This window comes from Chrysochloris asiatica, unplaced genomic scaffold (genome assembly GCF_000296735.1).
Source record: "Chrysochloris asiatica unplaced genomic scaffold, ChrAsi1.0 scaffold00169, whole genome shotgun sequence".
NCBI classification, from domain to species: Eukaryota; Metazoa; Chordata; class Mammalia; order Afrosoricida; family Chrysochloridae; genus Chrysochloris; species Chrysochloris asiatica.
Window position 1 is genome coordinate 865,450 of NW_006408687.1, and position 12,856 is coordinate 878,305.

Here is a 12,856-nt window from a genome sequence, read left to right on the forward strand (position 1 = left end):
ATGACGTCAAAAACATCATACAAGAAGAGAGCAAAAAGGTCATTAGGAAGCTAGCAAGAAACAAAAGTCCAAAATGGATGTCAGAAGAGACTCTGAAACTTGTAGAAATGCTAAAGCAAATGGAAGAAATGAGGAGGTAAAAGAGCTAAACAGAATATTTCAAAGGGCAACTAGAAAAGACAAAATCAAGCATTCTAAATGGAATGTGCAAAGATCTGGAGTTGGGTAACCATAAAAGAGGAACACTCTCAATGTTTCTCAAGTTGAAAGAACTGAAGAAAAAAAATCAAGCCTAAATTTCAATATTGAAGGATCCTATGGGGAAAATGATACAAACTTGCTTGCTGAAAGTGAAGAGGACTTAAAATACTTACTGATGAACATCAAATACCACAGCCTTCTGTATGGATTACATCTCAATGTAAAGAAAACAAAAATCCTCACTACTGGACCAATAAACAACATTCTTATCAACGGAGAAAAGAATGAAGTTGTCACGGACTTCATTCTTCTTGGATCAATCAACACTCATGGAAGCAGCAGTCAAGAAATCAAACGACATATTTCATTAGGCAAATCTGCTGCACAAGACCTTTTTTATAAAGTGTTAAAGAGCAAAGATGTCAGCTTGAGGACTAAGGTGCACCTGACCCAAGCCATGGTATTTTCAATAAATTCATATGCATGTGAAAGCTGAACAGTGAATAAGATCATAGAAGAATTCATGCCTTTGAGTTGTGGTGTTGGAGGAGAATACTGAAAGTGCCATGTACTGCCAAAAAAACCAACAGATCTGTGTTGGAAGAAGTACAGCCAGAATGTTCCTTGGAGGCCAGGATGACCAAACTTCGTCTCTCCTACTTCAGACATACTGTTAAGAGGGACCAATCCCTGGAGAAGGATATCATGTTTGGTAAAGTAGAGGGTCACAGAAAAAGAGGAAGGCCCCCAGAGAGATGGATTGGCAATATGGCAGCATCAATTAGCTCAAGCATGGCAACAATTAATTGTGAGGTTGGCCCAGGACCACGCAGTGTTAATGTTTGTTGTGCATAAGGTCGTTATAAGTCGGTACTGACTCAATGGCACCTAACAACAACAACAACATGGGCAAAATATTGAATAATGCAGAAAAGAAAATGGAAGAAATACAGTCACTGTACCAAAAAGAAATGGTCGATGTTGAACAATTTTAAGAGGTAACATATGATCAAGAGAAAATGGTACTGAAGTAAGAAATCCAAGGTGCACTACAGGCATTAGCAAAGAACAAGGCTCCTGGAATTGATGGAATACAAACTGAAATCTTTCAACAAACTGATATAGCACTGGAAGCACTCACTCACCTATACCAAGAAACTTTTAAGACAGCCATCGGGCCATCTGATTGAAAGAGCTCTCCTATTTGTTTCCATTCCAATGAGAGATGACTCTCTAGTATGCAGAAATCATAGAACAGTATCAATAACATCACATGCAAATAAAACTTTGCTAAAGATCATTCGAAAACGGTTGCAACAGTACATTGACAGGGAACTGCCATAGATTCAAGTAGGATTCTGAAGTGGACAGGGAACAAGGGCTATCACTGCTGACATTAAGATGACCTTGGCTGAAAGCAGAGAATACCAGGTAGATGTTTACCTATGCTTTATTGACTATGCAAAGGCTTTTGATTGTGTGACTCATTGCAAGCATTGCAGAGAATAAGTATTCCAGAACACTATATTGTGCTAATGAAAGACCTGTACATTGACCAAGAGGCAGTTGTTAGAACAGAACAAGGGGACACAGAATGGCTTAAAATTAGGAAAGGTGTGTGTCAGGGTTGTATTCTTTCACCACACTTATTCAATCTGTCTGCTGAGAAAATAATCTAAAATGTGGCATCAGCAAGACGCATTAACAACCTGAGATATGCAGAAGATACAACATAACTTGCTAAAAATTAAAAAGGACTTTTAAAACTTACTGATGAAGATCATAGATCACAGCCTTCAGTATGGGCTGCACCTTAATTGAAGAAAACAAAAATCCTCACCACTGGGCCAATAAATAACATCATGATAAATGGAGAAAAGATTAAAGTTGTCAAAGACTTCATTTTGCTTGAATCCACCATAGCACTCATGCAAGTAGCAGTTAAGAAATCACACGACGTATTGCATTAGGCAAGTCCGCTAGGCAAGACCTCTTTTTTTAAAGTGTTCAAGAATAAAGATGTCAGTTTGAGGGTTAAAGTGCGCCTGACCCAAGCCATGGTATTTTCAATAGCCTCATATGCATGTGAAAGTTGGACAATGAATAAGGAAGACTGTAGAATAACTGGTGCTTTTGAGTTATGGTGTTGGAGAAGAATATTAAAAGTGACAATGACTGTTAGAAGAACAAACACATCTGTGTAGAAAATTTACAATTAGAATGCTCCTTGGAAGTCAGGATGGCAAGAGTTCATCTCTCATGTTTTGCAAATATTATCAGGAGGGACCAGTCCCTAGAGAAGGACATCAAGCTTGTTAAAGTGGAGGCTCAATGAAAAAGACGAAGCCTCCCAACGAGAAGGATTGGCATTTTAATATCTATGTGTCTTAAAATAAGTTTCCTCATCCTTGTCTCATCTATACAGCACAATGCCTAGCATACAGTAAACGAACTCAAAACATTTGTTGAATAGTGAAGCAACTATGGTGCTAACTATATAAGGTTCCGCGGGAGAAAGATGAGGCTTTCTACTCCCGTAAAGATTTACACGCTCGGAAACCCTGTACAGGGTCACTATGGGTCGGAACCGACTCAACGGCACTTAACAACAACAACAACAACAACAACAACATAAAGTTATGGTGAGGATATATAAGAACTGTATTAACTCATTTGTTATGAATTAGATAACATAACATGTTAAGTGCCATCGGGTCAGTTTCCACTCCTGGTGACCGACCCCTATATAGGGTTTCCAAGAAGCGGCTGGTGAACTTGCAGTTCAAACCAACCTTGAGGTCAGTGTGTTATCCCATAACAATCAGGACCTACTATTAACACCATTTATGCACAGGAAACTGAGGTAAAGAGAGATTATGTAATTTGACAAAGACCACAAAGCTATTAATCTGACAGATCAAAAAAATCTGAACCCAAATTCCCATGTTCTTAACCATTACATTAAATGGCACACAGTAGAACAATGTATGTATTAGTTTTTAATATATTTTTTAAAATAAAAATATCGAAGATGTTTAAGGAGGCAATCAGGCGTTTAACTATCAGTGTCTATTAGTTAAACTGGCTTTCCTCCCTAATACCGATATAAAAATTACATCATCACTAAGAGAAGTAATTAAGAAACTGAAAAATAAGGAAATACAAACTTCAAAAACCAAAAAGGTGAAAAACTCTATTCTTTCTCTTCATTTCCTGAGTTCTGGATCCTTTCATCAAGTCTATGTTGACTTAAGCAACCCATGTATGACAGAGTAAAACTGTTCCACAGGGTAAACTTGGTTGTAATCTTTAAAGAGCCAGATCAACACGCCTTTCTTCCATGGTGCAACTGATTATGTTTTAATAGCCAAACTTTAATAAGTTTGTTGAGCACAAATCACTTGTTTTTGTGTAGTTGTTTTTTTTACCAAGTACACTATGCTTGAGAAACAAAAAGTATTCTGAGGACAGAACTATTGCTTCAAAGACATTACCATCTAGTTTATAAAATACTGCTTTATCAATTAAAAGATGAAATTGGGGAACAAGCAAGCTTCTCTGCGCTAATGGAATTCCAACCATTACAATTATCAAGAAACAAAAAAGACCTGGAAATAAACTGAAGGAACACAGCATAATTCTAAAATAATTTTTCTTTCTCCCTAGTTTTAGCCCATTCTCAACTTAACGTTTATGTCTATAAATAGATTCCCCCGACCTTGCAAATCCTTTTAATACTGACTGAATAAGTCAGTACTAACTTGTAATTGATTCCCATAGTCTAAAATTTATCTAGGTTTGTCTCTTAAAGTCTTAGGTTACCTACAAAATCGATGAGAACTCTGATCAAACTCCTACTGTATTTAAATTTTATGCATCTTTAATAAAAATGTTACTTTTGAACTTAAGAACTATACCTTTAAGAACAAGTTGGGTTTTTTTCACCTTTGTATTATGCTTTTAAAAACACTGATGCAATTCTAGCATATTTTTTAAAATGCAGTTGTTGTTAAGTGCCATCGAGTCGATCCAACTCATAGTGACCCTGTATAAGTTTTCCTAGGCTTTAAATCTTCACTGGAATATAAAGTCTCATCTTTCACATGTAGAATGTCTGGTGGGCTCAAAACCCGGTGGACTGCAGTCCAGTGCTCATCATATAGAGTCACTGTGATTCCTATCCAGTCATTGTTGTTGCTAAGTGCTGTCAAGTCAGTTCTGACCCATAGAGACCCTGTATAGGGCTTCCGAGGAGCAGCTGGTGAGCTTGAACCACTGATCTTGCAGTTCAAACGGACTTTGCAGTCCAGCGCATTAACCCACAGCGCCACACCAGGACTCCATCCAGTCATTAGAGTAATCCTAAAACATAAGTATCTTTCTCTTCAAATTCTAAAGAGACAATCCAATTCTTAATAACCTACTCTAATGTTAAATATGAATTACAATGTTCTCCATTGTTGAAAATAAAGTTCTCATTTACATTGAATCTCCTTTCTATCACTTTTTCAACAAAGACTATCCAGCTTTCATTTCCTTATTATCCTTTACTCCTTCAGATTTAAATAATCTCAAAAGTATATTTCTTTTTAACCTTTTGATTAGAAGGATCATGTTATATACATTTTTTTATTGTATAACCTGTAACAATGAAGAACTTCCAAAAAAGAGTATTAGTCACAAGATTCCCTAGCTATAAAAAGTTAAAATTCTGCTGACATGGAGTAAAAAAACTAACAAGAGAAGTATTGCATAATTTCCCATTTAGCTTATACATTACAGTGACCTGGTGGGGGAGGGGTATTTTGGATGCCAGTATAGAGAATCACACTGTACTCCTTTCTGTGCTCATCTCTCATCATGTACCTTTTTAGATTATTTTAGCAGTTGTACTTTATTATACTTGCTTCATGACTCATTCTCAATAAATGACAAACCCATTGCTTATACCACTGCACAGAAGACGGTATAAAACACATTAAAAGCAAAACAAAAAGAATTCCCTAAGCTGGCTAAAGTCAACATACACCACTCCTGTTTTCCCAAGAAAGCAAATCTGATCCACAAGATTAAAATACCTAAAAATTTAAGGTCATTTTACATGGCTTAAGAAATTAGTAAAAAAAAAAAAAAGTTTTATTACTTCAAATTCCAATGGATAAAGCTACCTAAGTATATGAATTTTACAACAGAATATTCCAGTAAATACTGCACTCAACTATTGTGATCTTGTTTCAAACCAGAGTTTGATTTGTTGGAGAAAAGACTAGTATTTTGTCCATAGCTGCATTATTGTGTTACCTCGCATTTCATCATCTATTTTTTGACAGAAGAGGGAATACAATGACATAAATTATCCTTTAAAAAAGTGTATTGACCTGAGCCATTACAAAACTATTGGTACTACTACTTTTGCTACTTCCCTTCAAACTAGTTTCCTCTAAGCCTCAAATCCCTTGCTTTTTAAAATAAAGAGGTTGTACTACATTATCTCTAAAATGTTCCTCATCCCTGAGTGATTCTAAGTACTGTAGTAGATTTTATTGGATATAGAGAACACAACCTATTTTTTTCTTCATTGTTTCAAATGCAACCTGAGCAATATACTACCCTGAAAGGTGCCAACTAGGTCAGTATAAAATCTACTAGTACCTATCTATCTTTAAAGCCAAACTACCTAAATAGACATAATAGCAGGGTGTCCATCTTTTTGGTATACATACTGAAACAATTACATCTCAACCTGTATAACATCTTCCAGTCTGAAGTAAAAATAAACATCGTCTTCAACTAATAAATCTTAGATCCTCTAAAACATGTTTCTATGCCAAAGAACAGCTAGATGAACAGAGGACAGGACCAAATAAATGCAATTTTCAGAAAAGCAGTCCTGCACCAAGATAAGATCTCAGTTTATGGAAGAGAATAAATGGCAAGTGGCACTTCTGGGTAATTTGTTCTTACCTCTTATAACTAAGTTTATAATCAGCCTTTAAAGTTATTTCCTCCTACTTCCTTAAGTTACTACTTCTTTCTCCAGATAAGATTTTTTACTTTCCATTTAAGGGAGTGGTCAAAACAGTTACACGAAAGCGGGTAACTCTTAGTTTAGTTCAGTATGGTATGTTTTACTGAGCTTTTACTGAGCCTTTGAGGTATTAGATCCTGCAACGCCGCCTGTCTGTGGACCCAGGAAAAATTATGAACAGTTATTATGAAACCAGATCACTAGGACAAACCAAGAGGCCTTCCTATTCCAAGTCACCACCACCAACCTTGGCTCCAAAGCTTACTCTAGCTGTCTCATACTATCGGGAAACGTCCAAATCCTAGCTGAATTTTTTTCACTAATTATTAATTTGAAGATGTATATGTATGTACTCGTAAGCTTAATTACATTTGTTACCTATTTGAGATATTTATAATTGTATATGAATATAAATTCAGTTCATCAAAAATCCTTCAGAGATTAACTTCAGCAGCAACAATAGCTACGAAAAAAACACAAAAACAAACCAAAACACTGCAGCAGAACAGTATGGAAAAGTACAGCTTCTCACGTGTCTCTCACTTACACAGATACTTAGTTGAGTCCATTACCATCCTTACCTTACCACCCCGGAGAACTGCTCCCCTCCACCTCACAACTGGAAGAACTGTATCAGCCTCCTAGTTGTTCCCCAAGAGGCTCACCTATTATCTTACCCTGCCAGCTTTGGTCCCGCCCCCGACTCGGGAATAAGGTGGCCCTGCTGGCCCCAGGCAGATCGCCCCCAGTCCCAGGTGTGCTAAATGGGAATCTAAGCAGTTTCCTCCATCCTTTAACCACCTGAACCGTCCCAGGATCTCAGGCTGTGCGCCAACTCCATGGACTCTGCGGTCCACCCACCCCCACGTGTCAGCTACCCTCCCCCACATTCCCACGCCTCACGATGAAGGCCAGGGGAAGAATGGGGGCAGTGGGAAACTCGGGCTCCAAGTAGGATCAACCCACAGGAATCGGTCCCACTGCAAATCCCTTCCAACCTACGGCCCCTGCCCTTTATAGTCCCTTCCTCCCTCCTTCCTTTGAAACCAGGCCCTTGCCTCGGAAACCTCCTCTTCCTCGTCGTCGTCCTCTTCTTCCTCGCTGTTGTTGCTGCTGGTGCCGCCGCCGCCGCCGCCTCCTCCGCCGCCACCACCGCCGCTGTTATCGCTGTCGCTGTCGCTGCTGCTGGGGGGTCGGCAAGTCCGGTTACGCTTGGCCTTGTGGTGTTGCTGCTGCAGCGGCTTCTTCTTCAAGAGCAAGTCGCAGACTCGCACCATCCCACGAGGAGAGGAGGCCGAGCGAGCCCCGCCGCCAACGCCGACCTCCGCTGCCACCGCGGGGGGGCCGGCCACTGCCGCCACCGCCGGGGGGCTCCCTTCTCCCTCAGCCGCCGTCGCCGCCGGAACCGTCGCCTTCTCCATCCCCGGGGAAAGAGGGAGGGCGCGGACGGGGGAGGGGTGTAGGGGCTACGCTCTACCGCGACTTCGGCCGCACAGGGGCCGACACAGCACTCGGTGCCGCTTCTGCCGCCACCGCCTCGGTCACCTCTACTGCCGCCACCGCTCCGCCAGCTCTCACCTCGTCTCGCGATACTAAGGGCGGGGAGCCTGACGATGGGAGGGAGGGAGCGTGAGGGAGCAAAGGTTGGGGGAGCGGAGGTGGGGGGGCCGAGGGAGGGATGAGGGGTAGAGACGGACGTGGGTGCCAGGAGACCCTAAGGAGTAAAGACTGGAAAGATGCGGGGTTAGTGTGCCTAGAGCAGCCTCTGACAGGAGGAACGGCGGAGGCAGAGGGGACCGCGGTTACTGCCGTAGCGCCTGCAAGCGCCTGGATTGTTTCTCTTTCCTAGCTACTTCCCACCCCCCCTCACACACACATACACATACATACACAGAGCTCTTCAGCCCTCCCTTTTTCCTTCCCTGCTAGCGTCTAGAACGCAGCCGCAGGCGGAAGTGCATGTGACGCCATCAGCCGTCGCCTGAGCGGTGGCGCGCAGGTGGCTGAAAAGCTAAAGTGGGGTTTGCGAGCCAGATCGGGAGCCCCAGCGGGCGAATAGTTTTGCCACTGTTGGGCCGGTCGGGAGACTGGAGAGGATCCGGCCTGGAAGCTGAAGAGGAATTGGCCCCGGGCCGTGTGGCAAACCGGTGCTGAAGTTCAGTCCAAGCACTTTGTTAACGGGAGGCTGGGTCGGCCAGATCCGGGAGGAGGAGCCTCCTGGATTGCTGTACGTAGTTCTCTTTTAATTCCTGGCCATTTTTTTTTTTTTTTTTCCAACCTCCGAATCATGAATTAGAGTTTTGACTTTTTTGAAGGATTAAATCTTGTAAAGGAAAGAGCCTTCTTTGCTTACGTTGAAGTCTTGGATGTTAAACTTCCTGAACCTGAGTTTCCTCTTGTATAATAAAAAAGAAGTTGGATCAACTGTCATTACAGCTCTAACGTTTCCAAAGGGGAGAAAATAGGGATCTGTGCCACACTTCGCATACGATGCACTGCATGCTCCTGATTTCTTTCTTTCACGTAAACGTTTATCTGTGAAGTGGTCATCATAATCGTTCTTGTCTCTGTTTATCTCCCAAAAGAAAAATGTGAGTTCATTTTTGGGTGTCTTAAGGACTTTCAGTACTTTTGAAGTGCACTCAGTAAAGTGCATTTACTGAGCTCAGAATTATACCTTCTGTGGTCTAGTATGAGCACAACGGCTTAAGAAAATGAAGCAAACATCTGAAACAGATATACTGGCTGACAAAGATATGTATTATTTTAGTACATCTCGTTGACATAGTTACCATTTTAAGAATGCTACGTTGAACTGTATGGGTCTTTTTCTTTTCTTTTAGCATTGGCATACCATATGAAATGTGGGCAGCTGCCAGTATTCTACAGAGTACCATGGCAAAATTGGCAATGACTGAATCAAATCATTCAAGCAGAAATCATCATGTGCCTACTATGTGTCAAGTATTGAAATCAAAGTCTCTGCATCAGAGGCTTCAGTGTATTAAGTGCTATCGGAAATACACATATATAGTGTTAGCCATCTACCTATTCCTCTCCTACAATAGTTTCTGAGTTCCACTGTAGAACACTTTACGTATCTTACCACTTTGTGTATCTTAACACTACAAATTTATATTAGATAGTCTCAGTGTGGACGCCTGGTGTGGAGCTGTAGGATCAGCACTGGACTGCTAACCCTAAGGTTGGTGGTTCAAACCTACCAGCTGCTCCTTGGAAAATCCTATACAAGACTGCTATGAGTCAGAACCAACTCGATGGTACTTCACAACAGCCACAACATTATCTCCAGTCTTCTACATTTCCGGTTCCTTAGCATATCTTTTGTAATATTCACTCTCTTTCCTTTGCAATCAAGCTTCTATAGAGGTTATTCTGTATTGTATGCCTCTATTATCTCAAATTCACCCATCAACTTCTGCAGTCTTAACTTCTCTATCACTATCAAAGAGTCTCTCTTTAAAGTAACCCCATTACTTGGAAGAAAATAAGTTCTGGTTCTTTTGCACATACTCATTGCCATCAAGTTGATGCTGATGGAAACTGATCCTTTTGCACATAGTTGAGTAAATCCCCCAGCTTCCCTTGTGAGTAGGTCTGGTCCTGTGATTGAATTATGTATAATGAAATGTGAATGCAAGTGATATGCTGATTTCCAGGCTTCAAAAAGTCTCATATAAGATTTCCCCTATTCTTTCCCCATCAACTAATACCAGTGAGCATGGTGAACCTATAAACAACTTTGAAAGAAAGAAACAGCATGGTGGCTGAATCACTGCTTGTGATTCACCAATTAAGAACACCCTTTTGGGGGACTTCTTGTTGAGAGAAAGAAATTGAAGTTTGAGAATTTATCTGTTATAGAAGCTATAATGACCATAACAAATACAAAAATTGGGCACTCCTAAGATAATAACACATTTGGCACTGGCTTAGTTATGATTCAGCAAGTGGTGGGAAATTTTATTTATATTGAGGCTGAAAGAAAGAAACCCATATATTGCAAGAGCAAAGTAATTGGTAACACTTCCACCTGTAATTATCAAAAAGTAGACCACACATCTATTTATACTGTGGTGGTTGTTGTTAAGTGCCATCGAGTCCATTCTGACCCATAGCTACCCAGTGTAGGGTTTCTGAGGAGCAGCTGGTGAGCTTGAACCACTGACCTTGCAGTTCAAGTGGCTTTGCAGTCTGGCACATTAACCCACAGCACCACACCAGGTGGTGGTTGGTTATGTGCCATGGAGTCAGTTCCAACTCAGTGACCCTGCATAGGGTTTCCAAGGCTGTAAATCTACAGGAGCAGAAAGCATCATCTTTCTCCTGCAGAACAGCTGGTATTTTCAAACTGCTAACCTTGAGGTTAGCAGCCCAACTCATAACCACTATGCTACCAGAGCTCCTTATTCACACTGTAGCTCCTTTCAAAAAAGAAAATGTTTGAAAATAGCCAAGGGAATGGTGTATCTTGCTTTTTACATTTTACTTTTAACAAGGTATTACAAGTAAGTAATAAGTTCGGGAACTGACAGAAATGTAAAGGAATATTAAGTGTACAGGGGATGTGTATATCTGGAAGAGTTGGAAACATTGCATTTCTAGACCTAAAACAGTAAAAGTGAAACTAGAAACCTTGAGTACCCTTATAACTAAGCACTGCAACAAAGATGAACTCAAGGGTTTAGCCATCCAATCCTAGTCTAGTATCTCAGATGGCTTCAAGGTGGGTGGAATACATTATGGAAAGAAATGGGTATGAAGCAAGGATCCAAAGAGGAAAATCAGACGTGATAGTTAAAGTAATTACTGGCAGCAAATATATCAGAAATCTAAGTAAGATTTTATTAATACTTAAGTCATGAGCCCACCTGTGGTTTGTCACTTTGTTGTACTGTTGCTGGCTTGCATGTTACTGTGATGCTGGAAGCTATGCCACCAGTATTTTAAATATTAGCAGAGTACCATGGTGGACAAGTTTCAGCAGAGCTTACAGACTGACAGACTAGGAAGGAGGGGCAGACCACTTCTTAATGGTTAGTTAATGAAACTTTATGAATAGCAGTGGAACATTGTCAGATATAGTGCTGTTAGATGAAAATGTGAATAGCACCACAATATTGTCATATATTGTTGAATGATGAACCCCCAGGTTGGAAGGTACTCAAAATGCACCTGGAGAAGACAGGCCTCCTTAAACTAGAGTTGACCATGGTAATTCAAATCAAGTATAAAGTAAGTGTTCGAGACCTTCATTTGCTGATGGGGAACAGCTCAAAATGAGAAACAGCTGTAAACACCCATTAATCAGAACATCAAATGTACGAAGTGTGAATCAAGGAAAATTAGAAATTGTAAGACGTTAAATGACACACATAAAAACCTGTATCTTAGGCAATGTGTTGTTGTTATATGTTATTCAGTCAGTTATGACTCATAGCGACTCTGTATAAGGTTTCCGACTAACAGCTGCTGAGTGAACTGTTGACCTTGCAGCTCAAACTGAACTTGTGACCAAGTGCTTATCCTACAGCATCACACCAGGACTCTATTGGTGAAATGAAATGAACTGGTATTGGCCATTTTGAATCTGACAGTCACATGGTTTACTATGCCAGGAATGACAAATTGAAGAGGAATTACATCACATTCATAATCAAAAAGAGCATTCAATGTCAAAAGGAAATTTTTCAGATCTATCTTGAAGTACAATGCTGTCTGTGATAGGAAAATATCCATATGCCTACAAGAAGAATAAGGAGCTCTGGTTGCCTAGTGGTTATGAGTCAGGCTGCTAACCTTATGGTCAGCAGTTCGAAACTACCAGCAGTTCCGCGGGAGAAAGATGAGGCTTTCTGCTCCCATAAAGATTTACAGCCTTGGAAACCCTGTACAGGGTCACTATGAGTCGGAACCGACTCCATTCCATCCACGGCATACAATCTCCACCACAGGAGGAACAGTCAATACCACTATTATTCAAATTAACACATCAACCACTAAAGCCATTGATGATGAAATTGAAGAATTCTAACTTCTTTGGTCTGAAATTGATCAAACATGCAAACAAGATGTATTGATAATTGCTGGTGATTGGAATGCAAAGGTTGGAAACAAAGAGGAAGGATCAGTAGTTGGAAAATACAGTCTTTGTGATAGAAATGATGCTGTAGACCATGATAGAATTTTGCAAGACCAACTAAATTCATTGCAAATACCTTTTTAAACAACATATACTCATGGACCTCCCCAGCTAGAATATACAGGAATCAAATTGACTACATCTGTGGAAAGAGAAGGTGGAAATGCTCATTATCATCAGCCAAAACAAGGCCAGGGCAGACTGTGTGGAACAGAATATCAATTAGTCATATGAAAGTTCAGACTGAAGCTGAAGAAGATGTAAACAGTTCCATGAGAGCCAAAATATCCTGAATATATGCCACCTGAATTTAGAGACCATCTCAAAAACAGATTTGATGCATTGTTGTTGTTGTTATGTGCCATGGAGTTGGTTCCGACTCATAGCGACCCTGTACAGGGTTTCCAAGGCTGTAAATCTTTATGGGAGCAGAAAGCCTCATCTTTCTCCCGTGGAACAGCTGG

At 40.6% G+C, this 12,856-nt stretch overlaps 1 protein-coding gene across 2 annotated transcripts in view; it reads right to left on the minus strand.

Moving 5' to 3' along the window:
• The window catches only part of ANKRD17 (ankyrin repeat domain 17), a 257,813-nt gene extending 250,045 nt beyond the window's left edge, over positions 1-7,768 (minus strand). For both annotated transcript variants that reach the window (XM_006871557.1, XM_006871555.1), the window contains exon 1: positions 7,288-7,768. In XM_006871557.1, coding sequence (XP_006871619.1) covers positions 7,288-7,650 — 363 coding nt within the window. In that variant the 5' untranslated portion in view covers positions 7,651-7,768. The remainder of the gene's footprint in view (positions 1-7,287) is intronic.
• Positions 7,769-12,856: the final 5,088 nt, after the last annotated feature.